The 16,457-nt window shown below is 37.1% G+C and overlaps 1 protein-coding gene across 2 annotated transcripts in view; it reads right to left on the reverse strand.

The window, feature by feature from the left end:
- The window catches only part of SOS1 (SOS Ras/Rac guanine nucleotide exchange factor 1), a 133,987-nt gene that overhangs the window by 71,851 nt on the left and 45,679 nt on the right, over positions 1-16,457 (reverse strand). For both annotated transcript variants that reach the window (XM_021670787.2, XM_021670786.2), the window contains exons 2-4: positions 8,563-8,688; positions 2,556-2,687; positions 609-773 (exon numbers count right to left, since the gene is read on the reverse strand). In XM_021670787.2, coding sequence (XP_021526462.1) covers positions 609-773; positions 2,556-2,687; positions 8,563-8,688 — 423 coding nt within the window. The remainder of the gene's footprint in view (positions 1-608; positions 774-2,555; positions 2,688-8,562; positions 8,689-16,457) is intronic.

The following is a 16,457-nucleotide window of genomic DNA, read 5'->3' on the forward strand; positions in this document are numbered from 1 at the left end:
TGACTAAAAGCTTTAGACTCAGAGACCTGGAGTTCAAGTCTAGGCTTTGAAACTTCTCAGAAAATTCTGGACCAATTTCTTTATCCCTGTGAATTTCAGTCTCCCTTTTATAAAATGTAGATAATATCACTTACCTCAGAGGAATATCATAAGGACCAATGGAGATAAGCCACATATATGCTTAACCTTCAATAAGTGTTTGCTTTTATTATTATTATTGTAAAACCACAAAGTAGTATCTGAAGAAAGGTAGATACCAAAGTAAAACTATCATTTTGTGGTTTTGCATTTTGAAAAATTGTTTTTAAGTAAATCCATAACCTTATAAATCTTTCAATTTGAATGAATAAATTCTAAGAAATAAACTATTAAGAGATTACTCTAATTAACCCTAGTTGCAATAGCACAGAAAAAAAACCTGCATATTGAAACATATTTTAGTATTATATATGTAATATCTTATTTTTATAAAGGGGTATCTTGAATCCCTGCTATTAGGTTACTGGAGATATTCCCCAACGTATTATTTTATTCTATATGAATAGTATGTTAGCATCTAATAAGTCATAAAAAGAAACTTAAGAAAAAAAATAAAAGCTGTTTCCTACCTTGTCAGCACACATTGCCACTTTAATATCTTGTTTTGTAATTTCATAATGCCGTATATTTCTTACATAATTCCCAACCAGCTTTAAAATGTCTGCAGAAATGTATTCTAAGACTGCTACTATGTAAACAGAAACCTGGTGGTCAATTTTATAACCTAGGACCTCCTGCAAAATTAAAAGCATGTTTAAACATCACATACTATAAATTTAACACTCTGATTAAAAATGAAAAACATATTTGCAACTTAGCTTACACTTTTTTCCTGAGCCCTGTGCTTACCAGCAACATTTAATTTTAAGTGGTTCAACGATGAATAATGTATGTATTACTGTTGAAAATGTAAGCTAAGAAAAGGCAAGGCAAAATTACCTCTGATGATGTAAAATACTTGAGAAGTAGAGATTACAAATAGATAATCCCTAACTTATAAAGGAAAACCAACTTTGGGGTGGGGAGCAAATGTTCTTTGTTACCTAATTCAGAATACCTAGAGGTAACTACAATAAACAAGCTTTTTCTTTTACCAAAAATGAGAGTTAATACATTATTGATATTTAGGAATCTCTACTAGGCTTATATGCTCATCTTTTCCCAGGGAAGATGGGCTCCTCAAAACCAAAATGGCACATTCCTGGTATCCCTGGCAATTTCTATGAAAATAAAATTCATGCTATGTCCTACTGAATAATGGTTGCTGTTAAAGAGAATGTTAAATAGTCCTAATGTTAGACTTCAAAGAGAATATGGTCTTTTGTGGGACTGTCCAGTTCATACAGAATAATAAATTCTATTTTCCAAACAACCCATTTAAGGGAAAAAACCAACAACTTTGAAATAAGAAGTTTGTTACAAATTGGAGACAGGCTGCATTTACCATTTAGGGTATGTAAAAACTATTAAGTGTATCATGATAAAGGTTTATTAAAATAAATTGAAATGATATTCACAATTAGCACATAAAACTCAAAATTTAGGATTATTAACGTATTATTTATATAACTCAATTTGTTAATTCTCTTAGAATACAATTCATTGTATGGCCAATGAAAATCATGAAGAGAATGATGAAGTAGTTTTCCATAAGGCAGATATTTCTATTCAAACAACTGAATACAAAATATAACCTTAAACTCATTCAAGTGTTTAAATTTTGGACAACACCAAGCAAACCTGAACTTTCTAACACTATCACTTAGAGTCTTGTGAACTTGGCCTAGAAGTTACTTACTCAACTTTCTGCCTCTGTCACCTCATTTACAAACTGTGGATAATAACTTTGTTGTGTAATAAACTCAGACAATGTATTAGCATTTTATCTGTATTATAGTATGTACAAAATTACTGGCATCTAAATTAAAGTTTTAATTATTATAATATCTATATTTTTGTTGTGAGAAATAACAACAGTTCATTATATTAACTAAAATAGAAATAGCATTATTTGAGCTTCCAGCAGTTATTCTATTAGTTCTGTAGAGATTCAACTGACTGACTGACTTATTTACATGATAAGTAGGACTGGATAGTTTAGGTGATCTTTTTGTTCAAAGATTACACTTAGCCTATGACGGTTTCACAGAGGTCTCTACACAAAATATTAACATCTAAAGGATTTATAGGAACGCTTAGGGCTAACCAACAAGAGAGGATGAGTTTTAGAAATTCTCCTTGTGGTCCTAATTACATCTGAGACAAAATCCACAGTAACTTTCTTAGTCCTTCAACTTATTACTATTGATATGAAATTACTTTAAATCATGTTGCCCAGTTTATATTTTCTTATTATCACAGCATCTCCTCCCACCACATAAATCACCGGAAAACTTGGAATGAGAGAATTTTACTCTTAAATTGACTCAATTATCCATAAAGTATACTCTAATTGTATGAAAATGATAGATTTTATTTTTCCCTTAAAATGCAAGAAGGGAGTATTTCAGCATTACCTTTAGTAAAGGATGAATTTTTTCTACTGGGAGAGATAAAGGGTTTCTTCGCTTCCTCTTTTCAATAGCTGATTGGGCATCAGCTATTGCCCACTTATCAATTGGATGAGGGAAACTTTTTTGAACACGTTCCTTGGGAAATAGGAAAATAACAACTAAGCAACAAATATATTAAATAGTGCTCTTCACTTAAAATTTACTTTTAAAACCAAAGAATACCAAAAGTAGAGCTTTTCACGTATGGTATAATTTACATTACGAACATATTGAAGCTAAGAAAAAACAGTAGTTGTCAATGTGTAAGTTCCTTAATTAGGCAATAAGAGACTAAACATTCTTTCTATTATCTAGGGTGAATATCACATCCTGAATTTCAGCTTCACTGTGATAAAGCTAATTGCAAGAATGAGTAGAAGCTACTTTTAAATAGTACTTGTATAAAAGTTCAAGGAACAAGACCCAAGATCAAGAAGTAAATATCTAAATCCAATTCTCATTCACTTGTCCTTACTTTCAGTACTAATTACAAGCTCAAGTAGCATTTTGCAACTGAACCCTCTATGAATATTCTTTATCCACCATGCAAAGGCACTTAACTTCAAAACTATTTACAAATCATGGAAAGCAATGGTTTTGCATTAGTGACAGCAATTTTAATACATTGTAGTTTCTTTAAAGTCCTCCACAGGTCATTTGTTTTTAACAAAATACTTCATTTTTAATTTCCAGAAATTCTTTACCTAAAATTCCCACTGAGAATGAAAGAACTTGGGTTACTATCGCAGCTGAATTTCCTTCCTTATTAAACTAATGTAATTCACTTCAAACAAAAGGCACTTTCATCCTCTCAAAGCTTTTAAAACCCACTTGCAGGATACCATAACTAAAACCAGTAGAGGTCGCTATCATACAACTTTTACACATGTATTTTGAAAAAGTAAACTAGTATGTAAAAATTACTAGATGAAATTAAACATAACCCCTATTTATAAATCTGAATAGAAAGTTTTATTAGTTGCTAGTAAAATGGAAAATAAAAAAAAGTGACTGCCATGTGATGCCCTTGGTGGTGAAGGAGGGGCAGAGAACACAATGATTCTTGGATATGCTATAAGCCAATCTATAATTGAGGGGTATAACCTAGTCAATTTTTTATTTTATTTTATTTTATTTTTGAGACAGAGTCTCACTCCATCACCAGGCGCCAGGCTGGAGTGCAGTGGGCGATCTTGGCTCACCGCAACCTCCGCCTCCTGGGTTCAAGCAATTCTCCTGCCTTAGCCTCCTGAGTAGCTGGGACTACAGGCGTGCACCACCATGCCCAGCTAATTTTTGTATGTTTAGTAGAGGCAGGGTTTCACCATGTTGACTAGGATGGTCTCAATCTGTTGACCTCATGATCCACCCGCCTGAAGTACGTTGAAAGAAAATACAGCAGTTTAAAATGGGGTTTACAAACCTTTTCAACTGTCTAGTTGAAAAGCTGTTTGCCAGGACACCAGCCTGATGCAGCAAAAGGCAATACAAAGGTCCAAAATACTGAGGAGGTATAGCAGGCGAAAAGGGAGAGAAGGGAAGTGGTAAAAGGAGAGAAAGGAACATCCAAAACAGAGAATTCTTTTCTCCAAGTTAATTTTGCAGACTTGTTAATCAAAAATGACAAGATTTAGGACTAACTTATGTGATTTTCAATTAAAATGTTTATAGTGAAGTGTTTAACCCATGATTAACTGAGTAAGTGTAACCATGGTACAAACCTAATAATGCTATGACCCTGTGGCTTTCCAACTTTTTTTTAAACCTACACCAAACATACTCAAATGAAACAAAGTTTCATAAAACAAACCTGTCCTTATTATATGCAGCACACTGGCATTTTCCATTCTGTTTGTTTGTCTGTTAAAGACAGAGTCTTGTTCTGTTGCCCAGGCTGGAATGCGGTGGCGCAGCAACCTCCACTCCCAGATTGAAGTGATTCTCCTGCGTCAGCCTCCTGAGTAGCTGAGATTACAGGCATGTGCTACCACGCCCAGCTACTTTTCGTAGTTTTACTAGAGATGGGTTTCCTCATGTTGGCCAGGCTGGTCTTGAACTCCTGACCTCAGGTGATCCACCTGCCTCAGCCTCCCAAAGTGCTGGGATTATAGCTGTGAGCCACTGTGCCAGACTGTTTTATTTTTTTAAATGAAGGTTGGGCAATGCACTAAAGTAATTTTATGACTTACCAGTGGTCATAACCTGGAATCTAAAAACACTGGTGTACAGTAGAGACATAAAAGCAGTGGAAAAAAAGTAAAAATAAAAAAATAAAAGCAGTAGAAAAGGACAGAAGTTGAACTCGACCTGACAATTCTAAATAGATTTACATGTCTTTGAAAAAAAACTCACCAGTGGTGGAATTACAGAGACTAACTGTAGGCAGGGGTTGAGGTAGAAGAAAAAGAAAATAGAACAGCAATCCCTATCCGTATCAATTATATCTACCTCATTCCAGGTTTATTATTTTAAGGAAGGAAAGAAGGGGAAAGAAAATCTCGAATGATTTTTCTTTTTTTTTTTAGTGGATCAGCTAATCGAATGATTTTTTAAAAGGCAAAATGGTAATGATGAAGCACGGCACATTTTAAACTTACTTACAAGGGTATTAATGAAATCGAATTACCAAGTATATACTTAGGAGATAATGCCAAGGGTCAAAATGCATGGGGAAAGATTAGTAGGGTCAAACAAAAAGGTGTCTTGAATGTCGAGAGGCCAAACTCAAGGAATTACTTTATTTCTTGTAGTGGGAAATTTATAATTTTATAGCAAAGTAAAATTTCTTTCATAAATATTTTATATCTTTTTACTTATTTATTTATTTTTGGGGAGAACAGGGTCTCTTGCTCTGTCACCTGGGCCGGAAAATGATGTGATCATAGCTCACTGGAGCATCAACCTTCTGGGCTTAAGTGATCTCCCTGCCTCATTCTCCCAAGTAGCTGGGACTATAAGTATGTGTCACCATACCCAGCTAATTTTTTTTATTTTTAGTAGAGATGAGATCTTGCTATGTTGCCCAGGCTGCTCTGGAACTCCTGAGCTCAAAGTGCTGGGATTACACACACGAGTCACTATACTTGTCCTTCATGTATTTTTTAAAAGAAGCCCGAGGAGAACTGATCAATGAAAGATTAATGAATTAAAATATTATTACTCTCCTAATTTCAAGATTAATATTTTTTGTATTAAATGAGAAACTCTATCTTGATTAATATCTAGTACCTTTGGAAAACATTAATGAGATACAGAGCAATGTTTGAGATTTACCTCTATTATTAGCAGAACCTTGTCTTTTCCTTTACATAATAGGTTTAAAAAGATAATCTTGATCAATTCCAAGAATATTCTAGGTCCATGTAAATTCCTACATATATACTTCAATTAAAAAAAATTCATATCCCCATATACTTTTGTATGTGTGGGAGAAATTTGTTTTTGTTTAGAAAGGTAGAAAATATTGATAAATTATTTGGGGAATCTAAATGTTAATGGAAAGCTTATTAGAAATTATAAGGGCTTGGCTGGGCATGGTGACTCACACCTGTAATCCCAGCACTTTAGGAGGCTGAGGTGGGCGGGTTGATTGAGGTCGGGCCTCCTGAGTAGCTGGGACTACAGACATGCACCACCATGCTCGGTTAATTTTCTTATTTTTAGTAGAGACAGGGTTTTGCCATATTGTCCAGGCTGGTCCTGAACTCTTGGGCTCAAGCAGTCTGCCCACGTTGGCCTCCCAAAGTGCTGGGATTACAGGTATGAAACACCACAGCAGCCAAATTTATTTATTCCTTAAATTTATGTATAAAACTGTACATATTTATCATGTATAACATCATGATGCTTAGAAGTACATATAATATGCACTGTGGAATGGTTAAATCTAGCTAATCAGCAAATGCATTACCTCACATAGTTATTTTTGTGGTGAAAACAGTCAATTTCTACTCTTAGCATTTTCAAGAATACAATATACCATCATTAACTATAGTCACATTTCACTTTTTTCCTTATCCAGTTGCAATTCAGTGATGCTTTTCTCAGCAGTTTCTCATTGGATATGTCTATCAATCCCTCAGCCTTCAGGGGATCAGGGCAAGACCTGAGGTAGCTAGAGACTATTTCTTATCCAATCACTATGTGGCATAAAAACGTTACATTCTATGTGTTTTGTGTCCTGAAAAGGCTGCAAAGCACTGCTATTACCAGTTTTTACAATTCCCTTGCCCCGCTGTTCTGCTGCTATACATCCATGAGGAAACACCACATTCAGTCCAACTATCTTTTTTTGTGCTCACACTTGAGTGCTACAAAAACAAAGTCACAGAAACCCAAAGATTTGAACTACCATATACTTGAAGTCATTAAAGTCAAATAGTCCTTCATCACTGCCAGAGAACTCTGTATTTCTAGCCTGTGTCTCCCATTTTCTACCGTTGGTACTTCAAACCTTCTTCTCTCCAACTTTTGACTCCTTCCAGACTCAGTTTAGACATCTCTTCTTCTTGGAAGCTACCCTAAACCCCAAAGCCTGTATAGTTGCCGCTTTCGTGGCTTCCCACATACTCTTTACTCACAGAATATCACATTATGTTACTGACTACATATCTATCTGTATCTCCATTAAATTATAAGCCCTAAAAAGACAGGGGCCAGGCTGAGTACGGTGCCTCATGTCTGTAATCCCAACACTTTGGGAGGCCGAGGTGGGCCGATCACGAGGTCAGGAGTTCGAGAACAGCCTGACCAACATGGTGAAACCCTGTCTCTACTAAAAATTAAAAAAAATTAGCCAGGTGTGGTGGCGAGTGCCTATAATACCAGCTACTCGGGAGGCTGAGGCAGGAGAATAACTTGAACCTGGGAAGCAGAGGTTACAGGGAGCCGAGATCGCACCACTGCACTCCAGCCTGGGCGACAGAGTGAGAGTCCATCTCAAAAAAAAAAAAAAAAAAATACAGGGGCCATATCATCTTTTTAAGAGATTACAGAACCTCCTTCCTAGGTGTTTAGATGCTTCCCTCTCCCTCAATTGGTGGGAAATAATTCACTTACCTCTTAAAATAAATGTAACAACTGAAGATCAAAACATCAACAGATGTTTTTGGAATGCTAGCTGGCTTTAAGAAAAGAAATGCTTAGACATATGCCACTCTTAAAAGTATGGGTATATCATTCTGTCATCAATAAATTGTTTGTTTTAGCTTACAAACAAAAAATGGAACAATCATTTAACAACTAGAATACATACAAACTATCATATATGCAGTACAGGTTGATTATTCCTAATCCAAAAATCCAAAATCCAAAGCTTTTAACTTGTTTTTTTTGAGAAAGGGTTCCACTCTTTCATTCAGGGCTCACTGTAGCTTCGACCTCCTGGGCTCAACTGATCCTCCTGCCTTAGCCTCCTGAGTAGCTGGGACTACAGATGCATGCTACCATGCCTGCTAACTTTGTTGCCCAGGCTGGTCTCGAACTTCTGTGCTCAACTGATCCTTCTGCTTTGGCTTCCCAAAGTGCTGGGATTACGGCTTGAGCCACCACATCAAGCCAAAATCCAAACTTCTAGATGCTGACATGATGCTCACTGGAGCACTTCAGAGTTTGGATTTTTGGATTTGGGATGCTCAACCAGTAAGTATACTGCAAATATTCCAAAATCCAAAAAAAACCCTCAAAATCTAAAACACTTCTGTTCCCAAGCATTCCGGATAAGGGATATTCAACCTGTAAAGAGTGAAATCCAGGTTTCATTTCATATATATATATTTGTGGAATTAAAGGGCAAATTATATATTTATTATATATTTAAATAATATATAATATATATACACACACATATAATAAAGAGCAAATATATGTATATATTTGTAGAATTAAAGAGCAAATTATTTGCCCCTTCACTGACATTAAAACCAACACACAAATTAGATATAAAGTAAACACAAGACAATATTTGTCATACCTCTACATCTGAAGCACTTCGGGGCTGAGCTTGGCATAGCATATTTAATAACTGCAAAATTAATTCTTCAACATACTGAAGAGCATCATCATTAGACTCAAGAGTAGGATGAACTTGCCCCTGGACCTATAAACAAAAAGCAAAGTAATTAAAATGTGTGTTCCATATCATTGAACAAATTTTTAAAACTTTAAAAAATGTGGGTCTGTGGCCAGGTACAATGGCTCATGCCTGTAATCCCAGCACTTTAGGAGGCTGCAGTGGGCAGATCACCTGAGGTCGGCAGTTCGAGACCAGCCTGGCCAACATGGTGAAACCCTGTCTCGATTAAAATTACAAAAATTAGCTGGGTGTGGTGGTGTGCACCTATAATCCCAGCTACCCCGGAAGCTGAGGCAAGAGAATTGCTGGAGCCCGAAAGACAGAGGCTGCAGTGAGCCGAGATTGCGCTACTGCACTACAGCCTGAGCAACAGAGCAAGACTCCGCCTCCTGCACCTCCCCCCAAAAAAGTGGGTTTGTACTTAAGAATGTGGTCTGGCTTGCAAATACAGATCTGAATGATACTGACCTAGAAGTCAGGAGTTCTCAATCCTTTTTCCCAGCCATATGCACCATACATGCTTATATTGCTCCTGGAGATCCAGTTTACTTAATTAAATAATTTCAGTATGCTTTTTCTCATACTATGGTTACAATACAACGCAGAAATGGGGAAAGGAAGGGAAAGTCTGAGGTGATGATAAAATATACAGTTTATATGGTTTTTGCCAGGTACCAGTTAGAACATTTATTCAACATTCTGCTCGGGCAAAACTGACCTCCTAAGGGTCTCTGACCCTTGTTTAACTTGACCATTCCTACTAAATGACAAAATCCAGGAGGGACATGTCTCATCAAGTTCACCAATATATCTATGGCAGCAAGCACTGTGCAAGGCATTCATATTACGAGTTTGATAAATTTAAATAATATTTGTGAACACAAAGTCACTCTTTATCAAAAGGACACAAAATGTGCGACTGTCTATACTTTAGGAATATTGGTGCCCTAATCTTTACTTTCTTTTTCCTCAACCATTTCTTTGTTTTTTTAATTAGAAGTTTTACTTAAGAGTCCACACTGAGGCCGGGCGCGATGGCTCACGCCTGTAATCCCAGCACTTTGTGAGGCCGAGGCGGGTGGATCATGAGGTCAAGAGATCGAGACCATCCTGGTCAACATGGTGAAACCCCGTCTCTACTAAAAATACAAAAAATTAGCTGGGCATGGTGGTGCATGCCGGTGCATGCCTGTAATCCCAGCTACTCAGGAGGCTGAGGCAGGAGAATTGCCTGAACCCAGGAGGCAGAGGTTGTGGTGAGCCGAGATCACACCACTGCACTCCAGCCTGGGTAACAAGAGCGAAACTCCATCTCAAAAAAAAAAGAGTCCACACTGGAAAGAAGCCTTGGCCATTTCTTTAGTAGAGTCTCAGGCTACTGGCCTCTGTAAAGCCTGCATGTTAATAAACAGCATGATAATCTTTACTTGCATCCCTTTGTCACTCTTTATATGGGTCGAAATTGTTCCTCACTAAATAAATGGCAAGAAAAGGTAGTTCCAGGAGAGAAACAATGCATGTTCCAAAACATGCTCAACTCACCAACAGGTAGTAGGGCACTTACTCAATAAAAGTACACAGTATTCACTGGCTCAGAGCATACAGTATGGTCTGTCCTACACTTCGTTAACTGAGAGGGTGTGACAGCCTCAGTGTACAGGGAAATTTTTATAGACAGTGTACTAGGCTGGGTATGGTGGCTAATGCCTGTAATCCTAACACTGGGAGGCTGAGGCAGGAGGATCACTTGAGGCTAGGAGTTAAGAACCAGCCTGGGCAACATAGGGAAAACCTGTCTCTATTTAAAAAAAAAAAAAAAAAGCCAGGTAGGGTGGCACATGCCTGTAGTAGTCCCACCTACTCTGGAGGCTGATGTGGGAGGATTGCTTAAATCCGGGATGCCAAGGCTACAGTGAGCTGTGATTATACCACTGTACTCCAGCCTGGCCAACAGAGGGAGACCCTGTCCCAAAACAACAATAAGATAGCATCCTATGTAATAATTTTGTAACTGATTTGTTGAATCTATTAAATACCAGACCCTCTGTAAGGTGTTGGATATACAGATATGAATCAAACATAATCCCGCTCATATGGTCTTTATACTCTTCCCTGGGCTAATCCCTGTACCATGTACCACATTTCCGTTATTAGGTTTATCATGTTGACTTATAATTACATGTTCCCTTGACCGTTTCCTCTTTTGGACAGTGATGTTCCAGCTGGGCAGGGCTTTATGTACTTATAGAATAATTTTCTCCTTGTTTTTCACTCTAAACCCCTGTCATTCAGGGGATACTCAAAGCTTCTGTGTTATAGAGGTGAAGGGAATAAAATATTTCTTTCTTAAAATTAAAATTGAAAAGGGGTGGTGGTAAGGCTAGAGAGACTGGTTGTTTGCTTGATTTCAAGAGCATAAGCCTTTAAACCAGAAACCATTCACTATACAAAAGCAGTTAAAACTAAAATAGATGTTAATTATGTAGAGTTGTATATAGCCACAACAGTGAAAATGCAATAGTTAAAAACAACGTGATACTGATTATAATTCTAGAACATATAATTCTAATGTTGATTAAGTTTGGCACTTTGTATGATAAGCAAAATTTTGGAAATTCATATTCAGTTTTATTTATTGGTGGTTACTAATATCCAAATAAGAACTATTAAATAAGTAAATCAAATAAAGAATTGGTCAGCTTAAACAGAAAATAATGCATGATGCCAACCACACTTCTAAGCTTCTGGACATTAATCTTTCTCACGTCTTAAAATCTATCAAATTAGAATCACAAAACTCATCCATGTATATATCAATAAATTGCTTTGTGTCCTTAAAAACAAAAACAAAACTTCAAAAACTCTAACTGAAAAATATAGGCAATGGTCCATACTTAAAAGGCAAGTGAGTACCAACTCCTAAAAATACACAGGCTGCTCTTTATTCTTTCAAGAAGATGCTGTTAGGATATTTCTTTAAAGAGCAAACAGAATTAGTATTATATTTCATACGTAGGCAGAATAAAAACACTTCTATTCCATGAGATAGTGTTACAGCTAAAGTGCTCCATTCCATCATAAATGGTACTCAGAGACATTTAATAGATCAAATGATCCAAGTTGTTAAACTCTATACAGAATAGGTTACCCTGTCAAATCTTATGGCAATCTTCAGATGTCATGTACAGCTGATATTGAGTTTCATGTGTGATTATGAACAATTGTAAATAAGCACTTCAAATTGGGTTTAAAATATGTGGGTTTTCCCTGTTTTGCCATTTAATGGCAAAACATCAGTTACTTTTGCACCAACCTAACAGTTTCCAAAAACATTACATTTTATACTTATGTTTACTGACATAGAAAATGTCCTATTTATTTAACTATATTTTCTTAAATTAAGTACAATAAATGCAAATACTTTACTAAATAATTAACAATAGCCTGAATAAGAATTTTATAGTAATTCTTCTTTTAAGGAGTAATCACTATGTTCAATTAAAAATGACAACTCTTGAATTATAAACTTTCCTTAAGGACTACTTGATTCTATCTTGACAGTTCATTTTGTCTCTAGTAACTTCCAGCAGATTCTGAGGCAACTTTATTGGCTATTATTGCCAGATTTTATAGAATCTGAAAAGGCAAAGGGATTTAGGTGTATATCAATTTCTAGTTGTTTGATACATGAGTCCTCCAAGTGTATTCAGGAACCCCTTGGGTAAACTGCCAGAAAACACTATGTTGAATTCTCATGAATCTTTCAAATCCTTTGCTAGCTAATAGCTCTCTGGAGAACCGGACTTTTAGATTGTGTTCTGTCATGTCTTGGGCCCAGATGTGCTACTTTTATTTATAAATATAAAGAGAGAATTTGAGGTAAAACTGGTATTCTCAAAGCCTTTACTATACCAAATAATAAAGATCTGAATCATCAAATCTTTTTCTTAGTGTTACAATTGTTTAGTCAATGTTTGATGTTTCAGGTGCTTATTTATCCTCACTCTGAGGTTAAAAACCAAGGCAAAAATCTTTCATCAAGAAATAAAGTTTAAGACCAGCCTGGACTGGGCGTGGTAGCTCACGCCTATAATCCCAGCATTTTGGTAGGCCAAGGTGGGCAGATCACCTGAGGTAAGTTTGAGACCAGCCTGGGCAACATGGTGAAACCCTGTCTGTACTAAAAATACAAAAAGTAGAGCCAGTTGTGGTGGTGCGTACCTATAATCCCAGCTACTCGGGAGGCTGAGGCAGGAGAATCACTTGAACCTGGGAGGTGGAGGCTGCAGTGAGCCAAGATCATGCCACTATACTATATCCTGGGTGACAGAGTGAGACTGCATCTCAGGAAAAAAAAAAAAAAAAAGACCAGCCTGGCCAGCATGGCAAAACCCCGTCTCTATAACAAAAATACAAACATTAGCTGGGCATGGTGGAGCGTGCCTGTAGTCCCAGCTACTCGAGAGGCTGAGGCACGAGAATTACTTGAACCCGGGAAAGAGGTTGCAGTGAGCCAAGATCGTGCCACTGCACTCCAGCCTGGATGACAGAGTGAGACCCTGTCTTGGAAAAAAAAAATTAAATTTAAAAAGACAAATAGCAAACAAACCAGAGTACTTACATCTTTCCCATAAATAAAATTGACTAAAAATATTTTCTTATTTCTTGGGGCCTGTTAATTCCCCTTTAGGCCCATGTATGTAACAATCTTTTTTTTTTTTTTTTCCTGATCTCATTATTTACTAGCAGGGGACTTAATGGTGAAATGAAAACATGGCATCTGTCCTCAAAGAGTTCACCTCACAAGAGACATCTGACATGTAAACAATTACTATAACACAGTATTGCAGGGACTAAATAGAGATACATTTAAGGTATAATGATAACCAAAAAAATCACCTTTTTTGGTGCGGAGGTATGTGATGAAGTGTGTGAAGAATCAGAATTCTTACGTAAGACAAACTTAAACTAGGGTGTAAAGGATGAATAAATGTGTGATCGCAGATAAAAATAACTTAAAAAGCCAGTAATCCCAGCACTTTGGAAGGCTGAGGTAGGTGGATCACTTGAGGTCAGGAGTTCAAGACTGGCCAACATGGTAAAACCCCCCTCTCTACAAAAATCATAAAAATAAGGCTGGGCACAGTGGCTCATGCCTGTAATCCCAGCACTTTGGGAGGCCTAGGCGGTCAGATCACGAGGTCAGGAGTTCGAGACGAGCCTGTCTAACATGGTGAAACCCCATCTCTAATAAAGATACAAAAAAATTAGCTGGATATGGTGGTACGGGCCTGTAATCCTAGTTACTTGGGAGGCTGAGGCAGGAGAATCACTTGAACCTGGGAGGCAGAGGTTGCAGTGAGATGAGATCACATCATTGTACTCCAGCCTGGGCGGCAGAGCAAGGCTCTGTCTCAAAAAAAAAAAAAAAAATGTCAAAGAGACCAAGAACAAAATGATGTGTTAGGGAAACTGACCTGGATGTTGAACCAAAGAGTACATGTAGGGAGACTAGAAGGCCCAGGTTGTATATCATGTTAAGGAGTTGGGAAGTGATCAGGGTAGCAGAAAATAACTGTAGGGCTCTAAATAAGACATGAACATAATTGGACAGTTTGCTGAAGTCAAACAATGTCAGTATGAAGGAGGGTGTGGGTATGAAGGAGGGTGCGGGTATGAAGGAGGGTGCTGGTATGAAGGATGGGCTAACAGAAATAAGGTTGAAGGAAACAAAACTAGTATGAATGATGCCACAGGCTCTATAAGAAGATAGAAGAACTGGACCAAGGCAGAAAAAGTGGGAGGTGGGAAAGAAGGGCCTGTTAAGGTAGAAGGAGGTAGGCTTAGATAACTATTTTGTTGGGTTGTAGGGGCAGCAACAAGACAGAACCACCAACTTAGTCAGAATAGGAAATACTAGAAGGTGATATTTTCCAGGAAAGATAAGAAATTAAAGTCTGACATATGAGTTTAAGGTTCCTGTATTATATCTAGGGAAACAAACTTGAAATTGTTTTTTTATCAAGTGGCTCCTAATTTTTTTTTAACCTTTCTTTTTCCTCTAAAAGAAGGAAAGAAATAAAGAAAACCAACAGTTAATAAATTAAAAACAAACTTGAGAGTCAGGTGTGGTGGATGATGCCTGTAATCCCATCTACTTGGGAGGCTGAAGTCGGAGGTTCTGAGTCTGAGATCAAGAAAAAGCTGGGCGCAGAGGCTCACACCTGTAATTCCAGCACTTTGGGAGCCTGAGGCAGGCAGATCACCTGAGGTTGAGAGTTCGAGACAAATCTGACCAACATGGAGAAACCCTGTCTCTACTAAAAACACAAAAATTGGCTGGGCATGGTGGCATATGTCTGTAATCCCTACACAGAAGGCTAAGGCAGGAGAATTGCTTGACCTTGGGAGGCAGAGGTTGCGGTGAGCTGAGATCCTGCCGTTGCACTCCAGCCTGGGTAACAAGAGCAAGACGCCATCTCAAAAAAAAAAAAAAGATCAAGAAAAAAAGAGAAGGCACAAATACTACTATACACAAAAAGGAGGGGCATAACTACAAATATAGCAAAGTTTAAAAAGAGAAAATTTTTTATGAGATCTGATGGAATGAAAATTACATGATTTAAAAAAAGAAAATTATTAAAAACTTCAAAGCAAGCTTTGAACATTTAGGTTAAGTGAACAAATTCCTAAAAATTGTAAATTATCAAAACTGACTCAGAAAGAAATAAAACATTTCTAATGGTTCTCTAATCATTCAAGAAATTGTATAGAAGGTAATTTTATCTTTCCAGAAATAGACAATTCCAACCTGATACAATGTATGCTGTGTACAACTGACACTAAATCAAACCAACACTATCTAGGAAAGAATAATTGCTCATGAACATAGATAAAAAAAAATTATAAACAAAACTAGCAAACTTGGCTGGATGTGGTGGCTCATCCCTGTAATTCCACCACTCTGGGAGACCAAGGCTTGAGCTCAAGAGTTCGAGACCAGCCTGAGTAACAAGGCAAAAACCTGTCACTACCAAAAATACAAAAATTAGCTGGGCACAGTAGTAGCACACACATGTGGTCCCAGCTACTGGGGAGGCTGAGGTGGGAGAATCACTTGAGCCTGGGAGGTGGAGGTTGCAGTGAGCAGAGATCATACCACTGCAATCCAGCCTGGGTGGACTGCAAGATAAAGACATGATTAAGCTATAGTGATTAAGTTAGTAAGATATTAGTGCAGAAACAGACCACCATAATGGAGCGCTCATATACAGATCCTGTATGAAAATAATATAAAACAAAAAGCCAGTAGTGTAGATTCATGAGGAAAGGATGGATCACTCAATATATAGTGCTAGGACATTGGCAAATCATTCCTTATCACGCATCATATATAAAACCAACTGAAGATGGATCAAGTACATAACAGTGATAAGCAAAAGATTTAGAAACTTTTAACAAAATCATAGCAGGATATCTTTATAACCTGAGTTAGGAAATTATTTAAAAAGACACAAGAAGTATAAAATGAAGAAAAATCCTAATTCAATTTCTTTAAGAACTGCTTAATCAACATATCACAAAAAGTAGAAAGATAAGTCACACACTGGGACACATATAACCTACAAAAGAAATATCCAGGATAAATAATAACAAACTATTAATAAAAACAAACTCAATTTTCTAAAATGGGCAAGAGACATTTCACAGAAGAGGAAACACAGTTGCCCCATAAATACTGGAAAGGTGCTCAGCCTCAGCCTCAATCTCAATCTCAATCTCAAGCCTCGATT

The sequence above is a fragment of the Aotus nancymaae genome, unplaced genomic scaffold (genome assembly GCF_030222135.1).
Source record: "Aotus nancymaae isolate 86718 unplaced genomic scaffold, 86718_ANA_hifiasm-v0.15.2.pri h1tg000057l, whole genome shotgun sequence".
In the NCBI taxonomy this organism is placed as follows: domain Eukaryota; kingdom Metazoa; phylum Chordata; class Mammalia; order Primates; family Aotidae; genus Aotus; species Aotus nancymaae.